At 37.5% G+C, this 13,394-nt stretch overlaps 1 protein-coding gene across 11 annotated transcripts in view; it reads left to right on the top strand.

The window, feature by feature from the left end:
• ATOSA (atos homolog A) overlaps positions 1 to 13,394 on the top strand; it is a 111,780-nt gene that overhangs the window by 78,488 nt on the left and 19,898 nt on the right. For 8 of the 11 annotated variants that reach the window (XR_010123956.1, XM_054452467.2, XM_063652626.1 and 5 more), the window contains 2 exons: positions 4,614 to 6,429; positions 9,754 to 9,867. Coding sequence is in view for 10 of the 11 variants with exons in the window: in XM_054452467.2 (XP_054308442.1) it covers positions 4,614 to 6,429; positions 9,754 to 9,867 (1,930 nt within the window). In the remaining variant the exon portion in view is untranslated. The remainder of the gene's footprint in view (positions 1 to 4,613; positions 6,430 to 9,753; positions 9,868 to 13,394) is intronic. The other 3 variants (XM_063652629.1, XM_063652627.1, XM_063652625.1) reach the window with 1 other exon arrangement.

Raw genomic sequence — 13,394 nt, 5'->3', positions numbered from 1 at the left:
AGTTCTCCTTGAAGAGGTCCTTCACTTCCCTTTTAAGTTGGATTCCTAGGTATTTTATTCTCTTTGAAGCAATTGTGAATGGGAGTTCACTAACGATTTGGCTCTCTGTTTGTCTGTTGTTGGTGTATAAGAATGTTTGTGATTTTTGTACATTGATTTTGTATCCTGAGACTTTGCTGAAGTTGCTTATCAGCTTAAGGAGATTTTGGGCTGAGACAATGGGGTTTTCTAGATATACCATCATGTCGTCTGCAAACAGGGTCAATTTGACTTCCTCTTTTCCTAATTGAATACCCATTATTTCCTTCTCCTGCCTAATTGCCCTGGCCAGAACTTCCAACACTATGTTGAATAGGAGTGGTGAGAGAGGGCATCCCTGTCTTGTGCCAGTTTTCAAAGGGAATGCTTCCAGTTTTTGTCCATTCAGTATGATATTGGCTGTGGGTTTGTCATAGATAGCTCTTATTATTTTGAGATATGTCCCATCAATACCTAATTTATTGAGAGTTTTTAGCATGAAGGGCTGTTGAATTTTGTCAAAGGCCTTTTCTGCATCTGTTGAGATAATCATGTGGTTTTTGTCTTTGGTTCTGTTTATATGCTGGATTACATTTATTGATTTGCATATATTGAACCAGCGTTGCATCCCAGGGATGAAGCCCACTTGATCATGGTGGATAAGCTTTTTGATGTGCTGCTGGATTCTGTTTGCCAGTATTTTATTGAGGATTTTTGCATCAATGTTCATCAAGGATATTGGTCTAAAATTCTCTTTTTTGGTTGTGTCTCTGCCAGGCTTTGGTATCAGGATGATGCTGGCCTCATAAAATGAGTTAGGGAGGATTCCCTCTTTTTCTATTGATTGGAATAGTTTCAGAAGGAATGGTACCAGTTCCTCCTTGTACCTCTGGTAGAATTCGGCTGTGAATCCATCTGGTCCTGGACTCTTTTTGGTTGGTAAGCTATTGATTATTGCCACAATTTCAACTCCTGTTATTGGTCTATTCAGAGATTCAACTTCTTCCTGGTTTAGTCTTGGGAGAGTGTATGTGTCGAGGAATTTATCCATTTCTTCTAGATTTTCTAGTTTATTTGCATAGAGGTGTTTGTAATATTCTCTGATGGTAGTTTGTATTTCTGTGGGATCGGTGGTGATATCCCCTTTATCATTTTTTATTGCATCTATTTGATTCTTCTCTCTTTTTTTCTTTGTCTTGCTAGCAGTCTATCAATTTTGTTGATCCTTTCAAAAAACCAGCTCCTGGATTCATTAATTTTTTGAAGGGTTTTTGTGTCTCTATCTCCTTCAGTTCTGCTCTGATTTTAGTTATTTCTTGCCTTCTGCTAGTTTTTGAATGTGTTTGCTCTTGCTTTTCTAGTTCTTTTAATTGTGATGTTAGGGTGTCCATTTTGGATCTTTCCTGCTTTCTCTTGTGGGCATTTAGTGCTATAAATTTCCCTCTACACACTGCTTTGAATGCATCCCAGAGATTCTGGTATGTTGTGTCTTGGTTCTCGTTGGTTTCAAAGAACATCTTTATTTCTGCCTTCATTTCGTTATGTACCCAGTAGTCATTCAGGAGCAGGTTGTTCAGTTTCCATGTAGTTGAGCGGTTTTGAGTGAGATTCTTAATCCTGACTTCTAGCTTGATTGCACTGTGATCTGAGAGATAATTTGTTATAATTTCTGTTCTTTTACATTTGCTGAGGAGAGCTTTACTTCCAAGTATGTGGTCAATTTTGGAATAGGTGTGGTGTGGTGCTGAAAAAAATGTATATTCTGTTGATTTGGGGTGGAGAGTTCTGTAGATGTCTATTAGGTCCGCTTGGTGCAGAGCTGAGTTCAATTCCTGGGTATCCTTGTTGACTTTCTGTCTCGTTGATCTGTCTAATGTTGACAGTAGGGTGTTAAAGTCTCCCATTATTATTGTGTGGGAGTCTAAGTCTCTGTGTAGGTCACTCAGGACTTGCTTTATGAATCTGGGTGCTCCTGTATTGGGTGCATATATATTTAGGATAGTTAGCTCTTCTTGTTGAATTGATCTCTTTACCATTATGTAATGGCCTTCTTTGTCTCTTTTGATCTTTGTTGGTTTAAAGTCTATTTTATCAGAGACTAGGATTGCAACCCCTGCCTTTTTTTGTTTTCCATTTGCTTGGTGGATCTTCCTCCATCCTTTTATTTTGAGCCTATGTGTGTCTCTGCACGTGAGATGGGTTTCCTGAATACAGCACACTGATGGGTCTTGACTCTTTATCCAATTTACCAGTCTGTGTCTTTTAATTGGAGCATTTAGTCCATTTACATTTTAAGTTAATATTGTTATGTGTGAATTTGATCCTGTCATTATGATGTTAGCTGGTTGTTTTGCTCGTTAGTTGATGCAGTCTCTTCCTAGTCTCGATGGTCTTTACATTTTGGCATGATTTTGCAGTGGCTGGTACCGGTTGTGCCTTTCCATGTTTAGTGCTTCCTTCAGGAGCTCTTTTAGGGCAGGCCTGGTGGTGACAAAATCTCTCAGCATTTGCTTGTCTGTAAAGTATTTTATTTCTCCTTCACTTATGAAACTTAGTTTGGCTGGATATGAAATTCTGGGTTGAAAATTCTTTTCTTTAAGAATGTTGAATATTGGCCCCCACTCTCTTCTGGCTTGTAGAGTTTCTGCTGAGAGGTCTGCTGTTAGTCTGATGGGCTTCCCTTTGAGGGTAACCCGACCTTTCTCTCTGGCTGCCCTTAACATTTTTTCTTTCATTTCAACTTTGGTGAATCTGACAATTATGTGTCTTGGAGTTGCTCTTCTTGAGAAGTATCTTTGTGGTGTTCTCTGTATTTCCTGAATCCGAATGTTGGCCTGCCTTGCTAGATTGGGGAAGTTCTCCTGGATAATATCCTGCAGAGTGTTTTCCAACTTGGTTCCATTCTCCCCGTCACTTTCAGGTACACCAATCAGACGTAGATTTGGTCTTTTCACATAGTCCCATATTTCTTGGAGGCTTTGCTCGTTTCTTTTTATTCTTTTTTCTCTAAACTTCCCTTCTCACTTCATTTCATTCATTTCATCTTCCATCGCTGATACCCTTTCTTCCATTTGATCGCATCGGCTTCTGAGGCTTCTGCATTCTTCACGTAGTTCTCGAGCCTTGGTTTTCAGCTCCATCAGCTCCTTTAAGCACTTCTCTGTATTGGTTATTCTAGTTATACATTCTAAATTTTTTTCAAAGTTTTCAACTTCTTTGCCTTTGGTTTGAATATCCTCCCGTAGCTCGGAGTAATTTGATTGTCTGAAGCCTTCTTCTCTCAGCTCGTCAAAGTCATTCTCCGTCCAGCTTTGTTCCGTTGCTGGTGAGGAACTGCGTTCCTTTGGAGGAGAAGAGGCGCTCTGCTTTTTAGAGTTTCCAGTTTTTCTGCTCTGTTTTTTCCCCATCTTTGTGGTTTTATCTACTTTTGGTCTTTGATGATGGTGATGTGCAGATGGGTTTTTGGTGTGGATGTCCTTTCTGTTTGTTAGTTTTCCTTTTAACAGACAGGACCCTCAGCTGCAGGTGTGTTGGAGTACCCGGCCGGCCGTGTGAGATGTCAGTCTGCCCCTGCTGGGGGGTGCCTCCCAGTTAGGCTGCTCGGGGGTCAGAGGTCAGGGACCCACTTGAGGAGGCAGTCTGCCCGTTCTCAGATCTCCAGCTGCGTGCTGGGAGAACCACTGCTCTCTTCAAAGCTGTCAGACAGGGACATATAAGTCTGCAGAGGTTACTGCTGTCTTTTTGTTTGTCTGTGCCCTGCCCCCAGAGGTGGATCCTACAGAGGCAGGCAGGCCTCCTTGAGCTGTGGTGGGCTCCATCCAGTTCGAGCTTCCGGGCTGCTTTGTTTACCTAAGCAAGCCTGGGCAATGGCGGGCGCCCCTCCCCCAGCCTCACTGCCGCCTTGTAGTTTGATCTCAGACTGCTATGCTAGCAATCAGCGAGACTCCGTGGGCGTAGGACCCTCTGAGCCAGGTGCGGGATATAATCTCCTGGTGCGCCGTTTTTTAAGCCCGTCGGAAAAGCGCAGTATTCGGGTGGGAGTGACCCGATTTTCCAGGTGCCGTCTGTCACCCCTTTCTTTGACCAGGAAAGGGAACTCCCTGACCCCTTGCGCTTCCCGAGTGAGGCAATGCCTCGCCCTTCTTCGGCTCACGCATGGTGCGCACACCCACTGACCTGCGCCCACTGTCTGGCACTCCCTAGTGAGATGAACGCGGTACCTCAGATGGAAATGCAGAAATCACCCGTCTTCTGTGTCGTGCACGCTGGGAGCTGTAGACCGGAGCTCTTCCTATTTGGCCATCTTGGCTCCTCCCCCTTTAACAAATATTTTTAAGTTATAATATTCTTGAGCTTTAATGCTTAAGTGATCTGGTGTTCTTAAAAAGATCATCTCTTCCAAGCATAAGCTATTATATCACTTACATTGGTTTTATCAAAATTATATGCATGGTAAAGTGGCTAAAAGTAAACCTCAGTGGTAATTAATGCGAACAAAAATAAGTGTATGACTGCTTTACATTTAAAATAATATACAATAATAAGGATATAACCTTTATAATCCATTAATACAGTATTTTTCTGTGTGATTCTAGAATCAGTGCTGCTGACGTAGACCTTCAGTGGAATTTTTCACAGACTCCAATTGAGCATGTGTTTCCTGTTCCCAATGTTTCTCACAATGTTGCCTTGAAAGTCAGTGTTCAGTCCTTGCCCAGACAATCTAATTATCCAGTTTTGACCTGCAGTATTCACACTAATATTGGCCTTTATGAGAAAAGAATTCAACAACATAAACTTAAAACTCATCAGCACCATAATCCAAATGAAGCAGAACAATGTGGTACAAACAGTTCACAGCGTCTGTGTAGCAAACAAACTTGGACCATGACACCTGAAAGTGTATTACATGCAAAAAGTGGCCCAAGTCCAGAATATACTGCAGCTGTCAAAAATGTCAAACTATATCCAGGCAGTGGCAGTAAATCTGACCATGGGACATCTCAAGCCAATATTCTAGGCTTTAGTGGTATAGGCGATATAAAATCACATGAAACATCAGTGAGAACTTTAAAATCATTTTCAATGGTTGATTCCAGTATCTCTAACCGCCAGAGTTTCTGGCAGTCAGCTGGTGAGACTAACCCTTTAATAGGCTCTTTAATTCAGGAGCGGCAAGAAATCATTGCAAGAATTGCCCAGCATTTGATTCATTGTGATCCAAGCACTTCACATGTTTCTGGATATCCGTTTAATACTCAAGAGTCTAGTTCACTCCATTCAAAACTTTTCCGGGTTTCACAAGAAAATGAGAATGTGAGAAAAGGTAAAGAAACTTTCTCCATGACTTTTGGTAGTCCAGAGTTTACTTCCCCAGAAGACACCAATGAGGGCAAAATTCGACTAAAACCAGAAACTCCTCGAAGTGAAACTTGTATTCCTAATGACTTTCATTCTCATATGCCTGTTGGAGAGGCTAATCCTTTGATAGGCTCTTTACTCCAGGAGCGGCAAGATGTTATTGCAAGGATTGCTCAACACTTGGAGCACATTGATCCAACAGCATCACATATCCCCCGGCAGTCATTGAACATGCGTGACTCCAGTTCGGTTGCATCTAAAGTGTTTAGGAGTTCATATGAAGACAAAAATTTGTTGAAGAAAAATAAGAATGAGTCCTCAGTTTCCATTTCTCACACAAAATTTTCCTTGTTGGGAGACATCAGTGATGGGAAAAACTTAATACCTAATAAATGTTTTACTTCTTTTAAAAATAATAGTAAAGAAAAGTGTTCTTTGAAACGTCAAACAAGAAATCAGTGTCAGAACAATCCTAGTGAAATCATCCAAAGTACATATCAGGAGACACAGAACAAAAGTTCTAGTTTATCGACTTCCTCAATTTTGTCTCAGCACAAAGAAAATAACTTAGATTTGACAAGCAGATTCAAGGAACAAGAAATGAGCAATGGAATTGATAAACAGTATTCAAACTGCACCAGTATTGACAAACAGATTTGTACAAATAAGTATAAGGAAAAAATAATAAATGAGAACTATAATCCAAAATTCTTTGGCAATCTTCAATCTGACGATTCAAAAAAAAATGACTCAAAAATAAAAGTTACTGTGTTGGAAATGTCTGAATATTTGAACAAATATGAAAGCATGTCCTCAAATAAAGACTCAAAAAGGCCTAAGACATGTGAACAAAATACTCAACTTAATAGCATAGAGAATTATCTCAATAAAGATAATGAAGGTTTCAAATGTAAAAAGTCAAACCAATTAAAAAATGAACAGGATAAGAAAGAAGATCCAACTAATGAAAAATCCCAAAACTATTCTCAGAGAAGAAGTATAAAAGACTGTTTGTCTACGTGTGAGCAACCAAAAAATACAGAGGTATTTGTAAGTAACATCTAATATGTCAAATGTAAGTCTCAGATGTTTGTTATGGTTTAAATTTTGTTCACAGGAGATCTAGTTATAAAGGCCCAAGGTTCCATTATCTATAGGACACACAATCTGATACAATAATAAACCTACAGAACTAGTGTTAACATCCTTGCAAATAACCCACTCTCCTAAGAACAAATGCTAAGTAAATGGAGGAAATAAAGATCATGCTGTTTAAAAAATAGGAAGTGGTACCTTTTTAAAAAACTGTTAATAGGACAGTAATTGTTTTCATGACATGTTAGGTCTATTATTTAGGTCTTTTAGCTCTGTTATCCCCCTGCTCCCCTATCTTAAAGGCCTCTTTTTCTTCTAGTCAGAAGCACCCAGGCCAGGCACAGTGGCTCACAGCCTATAATCCCAACACTTTGGGAGGCCAAGGCAGAAGGATCACTTGAGCTCAGGAGTTGGAGACCAGCCTGGGCAAGATAGTAAGACCCTATCTCTACAAAAAAAAATAAATAAATAAAAATTGGCCAGGCATGGTGGTACATGCCTGTAGGCCTAGCTATTTGGGAGGCTGAGGTGGGGGAATCACTTGAGCCCAGGAGTTGAAGGTTGCAGTGAGCTATGATTGTGCCACTGCATTCCAGCCTGGGCGTTAGAGTGAGACCCTGTTTCAAAAAAACAAAAACAGAAAAAAACCAACCAACCAAAACAGAAGCACTCAGCTTTTTAATATTTGATTTGTAATTTCAAGAGAATGAATACTATATAATATTTATAAAGTACTACTTGGATTTTGTATGTTGCTTGTATATAACTTTCTGTTATATTACATATTAGGTTTCTGCAAAAGTAGTTGAAGTTTTTGCCATTGAAGGTAATGGCAAACCTCAATTACTTTTGCACCAACCTAATAGGATACTTGGTTCTTTTTGGTACTTCACCATATGGGACAGGTAGGACAGTTATGAGGAAACTGGGACTCAAAGACAATGACATACCAGTAGCTGTACAAAGTCCTTAGTGATTCAACTGGCACCCCCACCCCAGTCTCTTGACTCCTAATCCAGGCTCCTTTCTACTACCTCACAATAATCAAGGACAAATTTGTGGACTGTACAAGTTCTTGGTTCATTCCTCTTGTTTAGAAAATGAATTAATTCCTCCTGTTGCCCTTTTTTGTTTATTTCAGTACTTATAAACAATTCTTAGAGCAAAAACAGGAGTCAGAAATAAAATTTGTATTAGCTTAATGTATTATTTGTTAGTAGGTCGGACCCAATATTAGCAGTGTGCCCACTGTGCTATGCCGTTGGTCAGTTAATGACTTTCAAAGTGTCTGTAGGGAAACCACCAAGCTACTGGTCAAAACACCTGAGTTCTAGTCCTGGCTTCACAGTTTAGGCCTTAAGTGACCGTAAATAAGTCGTATTACTTCTAAAAACCTGTTTTCTCAATTTTACAAGACTCATGATTAATCTGTTTTGCCTGTCTTAGATTGGTGATAATCAAACAATTTATAAATATTTTGTAGACCTTAATGTACTATATACGTAAAAGATATTTTAAGTTATTTTCATTTTATTTGATTTCCTACCAAACCACCTTTTAATTTCTAAAGATCATTAGGCTTCACTTTCCTTTACTTTTCTAAGCAGTATCTCAATTATATAGAAAATTTCTTCTTAAGTACCTTGATCCAAGTCTAAATGACCTTGGTTTGTCTTCTTTATCACTCAAATTAGCTTTTCTGGACAGAGTTTTAAAATTTTGCCATGTTTCCAGTTTATATTTTTCTTCAGAAAATCTCGCTGTAACATGGGGTTTAATCAAATGGTAGTTTCCAATTTTCTAAAAGTATAATTGTCACAAAAAACTACACTGGCCTTAAGAATGTTCGGTTCTTATGATCCTTTCTTTTTTCTAATAGGGAGGCTTAAATCTGGCCATGATATTTTTCCAGCCCACTAAGATTCATTTTTTTCATGTACCTGTTTTAAATATAGTAAACAATTTACTGTGTGCCCCTTCTGAATATTTTACACATGTTGGCTTACTTAATCCCTCTCACTTTGATAGGAGGGTAGGTGCTTTTACTAACTCCAGTTTACAAATGAGGACCTTGAGCTAGGGAAATTACATAACTTGCCAGGGTCACAAAGCTAATAAATGGTAGAGCCAAGACCCAGAATAGTCTTTTATAATTTTTATTCATGTAATTTTTATGAATTTCTGATCTTTGGGTATGAACTTGTCCAATCCTTAAGAATTAGCCTATTTCTTGTATCACATCAAAAACATAGTGCTGTGACTGCATTATATATAATTGTTAATTTACAGTGTTTCTTATATTTCTGTATCATGTTCCACCAAATTATATCATCTGAAAATGGCTCTTAATATTGACATAGTTTTATATTTTACAATATTACACGAATGTTTCCTGTGAGTACAGTAGTCGCCCCTTATCCACAGTTTCCTTTTCATGGTTTCAGTTACTCATGGTCAACCAGGTGAGAAAATAGGTGAGTACAGTACAATAAGATACTTTGAAAGAGAGAAAGACTACATTCACTTAACTTTTATTATGGCATATTTTTATAATTATATTTTATTATTATCATTAATCTCTTATTGTACCTGATTTATAAATTAAACTTTAGGATAGGTATGTATAGGAAAATATATATATATTGTTTTATACTACACGTGATTTCAGGCATCCACTGGGGTTCATGGACTATATCCCCTGAGAATAAGAGGGGACTACCATAGTAGTTTTTTCACAAATTGAAATAATCAGATATTAGTTTGCTAGATGATAAATTCTGAACAAATATGACCATATAAAGCATTTACATTTGGACATATTTTCTTTAGAACTTAATTTATTCAGCATATTACAGTAACCATTTTAGACATTGTTTTCCAATTGGAATATATATATTGTGTGTAAACATAAGATGTAGATATACAGTTTGAGCATCCCAAATTTGAAGTGTTCGAAAATCCCAAACTTTTTGATTGCCGACAAGGTGCTCAAAGGAAATTTTCATTGGAATGTTTCAGATTTGGGATTTTTGCATTTGGGGTGATTAACCAGTAAAGTATATATGATGCGAATACTCCAAAATCAGAAAAAAAATCCAAACTTCTAAACACTTCTAGTCCCCAAGTATTTTGGATAAGGGATATCCCACCTGTATATCACCAACTTCACCAGCAATACCTCAGAATGTATTAGGAATGAGTCTAAAAACAAAAACACTGTCCAAGTTCTTTAAATGGTATTTAAATATTACAATTAACATCTAATTATTTTCCTAACAGAGGACTACACTGAAACATTCAAATGTGTGGCGAAAACATGATTTTCATTCCTTGGATGGAACTTCAACCAGAGCCTTTCATCCTCAAACTGGATTGCCTCTTCTTTCAAGCCCTGTAAGCATTTTTTTTCTTATCTCATGCTTAGAACTTGCATACATCTGAAAGGTTTACAAATAATTTCATTCAAATTTTAATTGAAAAAAATTTAGATATCTTTAAATTTCCAGTTAGGAAACATTTTATTTTTTGATAACACATTTAACAGCTATGTGATAATACACGAAAAGACAAAAATGTGAATAAAAATGAAATTTATTAGTTATAAAATTTCTCTGAAATTCTTTTGCCTCAAATTTTAACTGTTACTAGATGTGAAAAAAACAAAAACCATCGAGTGGATTTGTATCTTACTGATACCACTAACTGGGTCATCTGCAAGTTAAATCTATTGCTGTTTTTGATTTGGAATCCCTTCACTTAATCATCTTGAGACATATAAATCTCTCCACTCCTCAATTACTAATAGATTTAGAGATCTGAGTGCAGTGGTTAAAAGCATCACTTTGGAGTCACACTGAATTCCCCCTAGTTATGCAACACAATCTCTTGGAGTCTCAGTTTCCTCATATGTAAATCAGGATGATAATGTCTGCCTTAGTGTTGTGAGGATGGTTAGTATCATCCCTCTTGCATGTAAGCAGTCAGTAGTTAGTTGGTATGGCTGCCATTTCAGTTAAACTTGAGGTAAGCAGTAAATTGTATAGCAGAACTAAAAATCCGTGTAATTTGCCACAAATGTATTTTTAGTTGTGTTTTTTAGTAACTAAAAGAATACAGTATCTCGCATATGTTCAAAAAATAATTATTGAACAATAGATGTAGAATTTAAATGTACAACTTGGACCTCAGGCTTCTATTTTAGAAAAGTTGAAGTCCAAACAACTTTAAAAAATTCCAAATGGATTTTGTTGTTTTTTGTATGTTTAGTAGAGACGGGGTTTCACCGTGTTAGTCAGGATGTTCTCGATCTCCTGAGCTTGTGATCTGCCCACCTCTGCCTCCCAAAGTGCTGGGATTACAGGCGTGAGCCGCGGCGCCCGGCCATGTTTTTTCAAATTCTTATGGGTACATAATAGTTGTGTATATTTACAGGGTACGTGTGATGTTTTGATACAGGCATACAATGTGTAATGATCAAATCGGAGTAGATGGATTATCTATCACTTCAAGCCTTTATCATTTCTTTGTGTTAGGAACCTTCCTATTTCACTCTTATTTTTAAATATACAATAAATTATTGTTAACTTTAGTCACCCTCTTATGCTACCAAATACTAGATCTTATTCATTGTATCCAACAGTGTTTTTGAACCCATTAACCATTCCCACTTTATCCCTCCCTCCTCACAACTCTTACAAGCCTCTGGCAACCATCCTTATACCCTTTATCTTCATTAGTTCAATTGTTTTTGTTAAGCTCCCCCATATGAGTGAGAACATGGAATATTTGTCTTTCTTGCCTGGCCTATTTCACTTAGCATAATGTCCTTCAGTTTCATTCATATTGTTGCAAATGACAGGATTTCATTCCTCTTATGGCTGAATAATATTCCATTGTGTATATACTACATTTTCTTTATTCATTCATCTATTGATGGACACTTAGGTTGCTTCCATATCTTGGGTGTTGCAAATGGTGCTGCACTAAACATTGGAGTGCAGCTATCTCTTTAATATAGTAATTTCCCTCTTCTTTCCTTAAGATATATGCCCAGCAGTGGGATTGCTGGGTCATATGGTAGTTCTATTTTTAGTTTTTTGAGGAACTTCCATAGTCTTCTCCACAGTGGCTGTACTAATTTACATTCCCACTAACAGTGTATGAGGGTTTCCCTTTTGTTCCATCCTTGCCAGCATCCGTTATTGCCTGTCTTTTGGATAGAAGTCATTGTAACCAGAGTGAGACAACATCTCATTATGGTTTTAATTTGCATTTCTCTGATTAGTGGTGTTGAGCATTTTTTCATATACCTGTTGGCCATTTGCATATTGTCTTTTGAGAAATGTCTGTTCAGATTTTTTTTGTCCATTTTAAAATAAAAACTCCAAATGTTAGACCTACCTAAGAGGTGATTTAAAATGCCCAAGTGATCAGGGAAGAAATTTTCAGCGTCTTGCTGGTATAAAAAAAAAAACCACAGACTTTTGGTCAATATGGTAGACTGAGTCAATACAGGAAGACATTTGCCCCTTCCCCCACACAGAGATTCTGGAAGAAGTATAACTTCCAAATGCATAATGTTATGTAAGAGCAAGAAAGAAAAATTCCCAAGGAGTAACCTGGGGCAAATTTTGGTCTGCTAGGATATTTGAACCTAAAATAGCACTAGGGTTCAGTGCCCCTGCTGAGAACAGGAATCAAGGCTGCAAGTCTGTAACAGTCTTAGCTGAGACCAGATTCTTCATAAAGCCAGGCACAGGGAAGACTGGCCTTCTATAAATGAGAGAGGGGGAAAATATATCCATCTATTTACTCAGCGGTGGAGTACATGGGAGAAAAAGAAGCACCTGAAATAAATTGTACCTAAATCTAAGCCACACATGGTAGGGGTACTGAATTTATACTATCTATGACATTCAGAGATGTCTAGCTAAGAAACAGCCATAAAAACTAAATTGGAACCCATGAAATCCATTTAGTATTGGTAGGGGAAACATGAAACTATCCCACATCTATAACCCAGGGCAGCAAGGACTTATTTTTATAGAAAATACCTCTTACTGAAGATGACCTTAGAGGAAAAAAAAAATTACAAAGCACCTTAAAAGAATCAGCAGGAGCAAGAAATGGGAGGATGCACATATAGGAACTCTGTTATCACAGCAACTTGAGAGTTAAAAATAACTGTTTAAAGTGTTCTGGGAGATAGACGAAGGCAAAGATAGGGAATTTAGATGAAAGAATGTGGATTTGAACTAAATAGAAATTCTAGATATGAAAAATGCATGAAGTGTATACACACACATGCATACACATACAGATGAATTAAACAGCAAACTAGGATCAGCTCAATAGAGATTTTGTGAGTGAGTAGACAAATATTTAGGAAGCACCTAGAATGAGGCACAAAAAGGAAGAGAAATAGTAAAATACGAAAAAGCCATAAAGAGAATGAGATGTTCGATGTAAGTCAGAAGTTTAAAAAGAAGGACTAAATGGAATAAGAAAATGCAATATTAGAAATGAAGGTAGAGAACTTTCCAGAATTGAAGACACGAGGGTTTAGATTGAAAATTTCACAATAAGTTCTTACTACAGTAAATAACATGGTGCACTTGTACAACTCTCCAAAATGTTGAGGTGGTTTAAATTTTCAGTGTCATCTGTTTCTTCAGTCACTAATTAGACCAGAGAGTCAGGTACACATATTTAATATTCTAGAAACAAAACTGGCTAACTTGTATGTTGTATATGATTTTACCTTTAATTAACATTTAGGTCTTTGATTTTAGGATATTTTGAGCTAGGTGGTGTTTTGCTTTAAATGTAATCTGGTATACAGTGATGGTTGAAAGCCTAGGAGCGTAGTACTTTTCAAATCTATTCTCTGTAAAGCATTAGGATTCTTGGAAATGTTGCAG

The sequence above is a fragment of the Pongo pygmaeus genome, chromosome 16, assembly GCF_028885625.2.
Source record: "Pongo pygmaeus isolate AG05252 chromosome 16, NHGRI_mPonPyg2-v2.0_pri, whole genome shotgun sequence".
Lineage (NCBI taxonomy): Eukaryota > Metazoa > Chordata > Mammalia > Primates > Hominidae > Pongo > Pongo pygmaeus.
The sequence above is the reverse complement of the archived record's forward strand: the minus strand, read 5'-3'. Positions and strand labels throughout refer to the sequence as shown.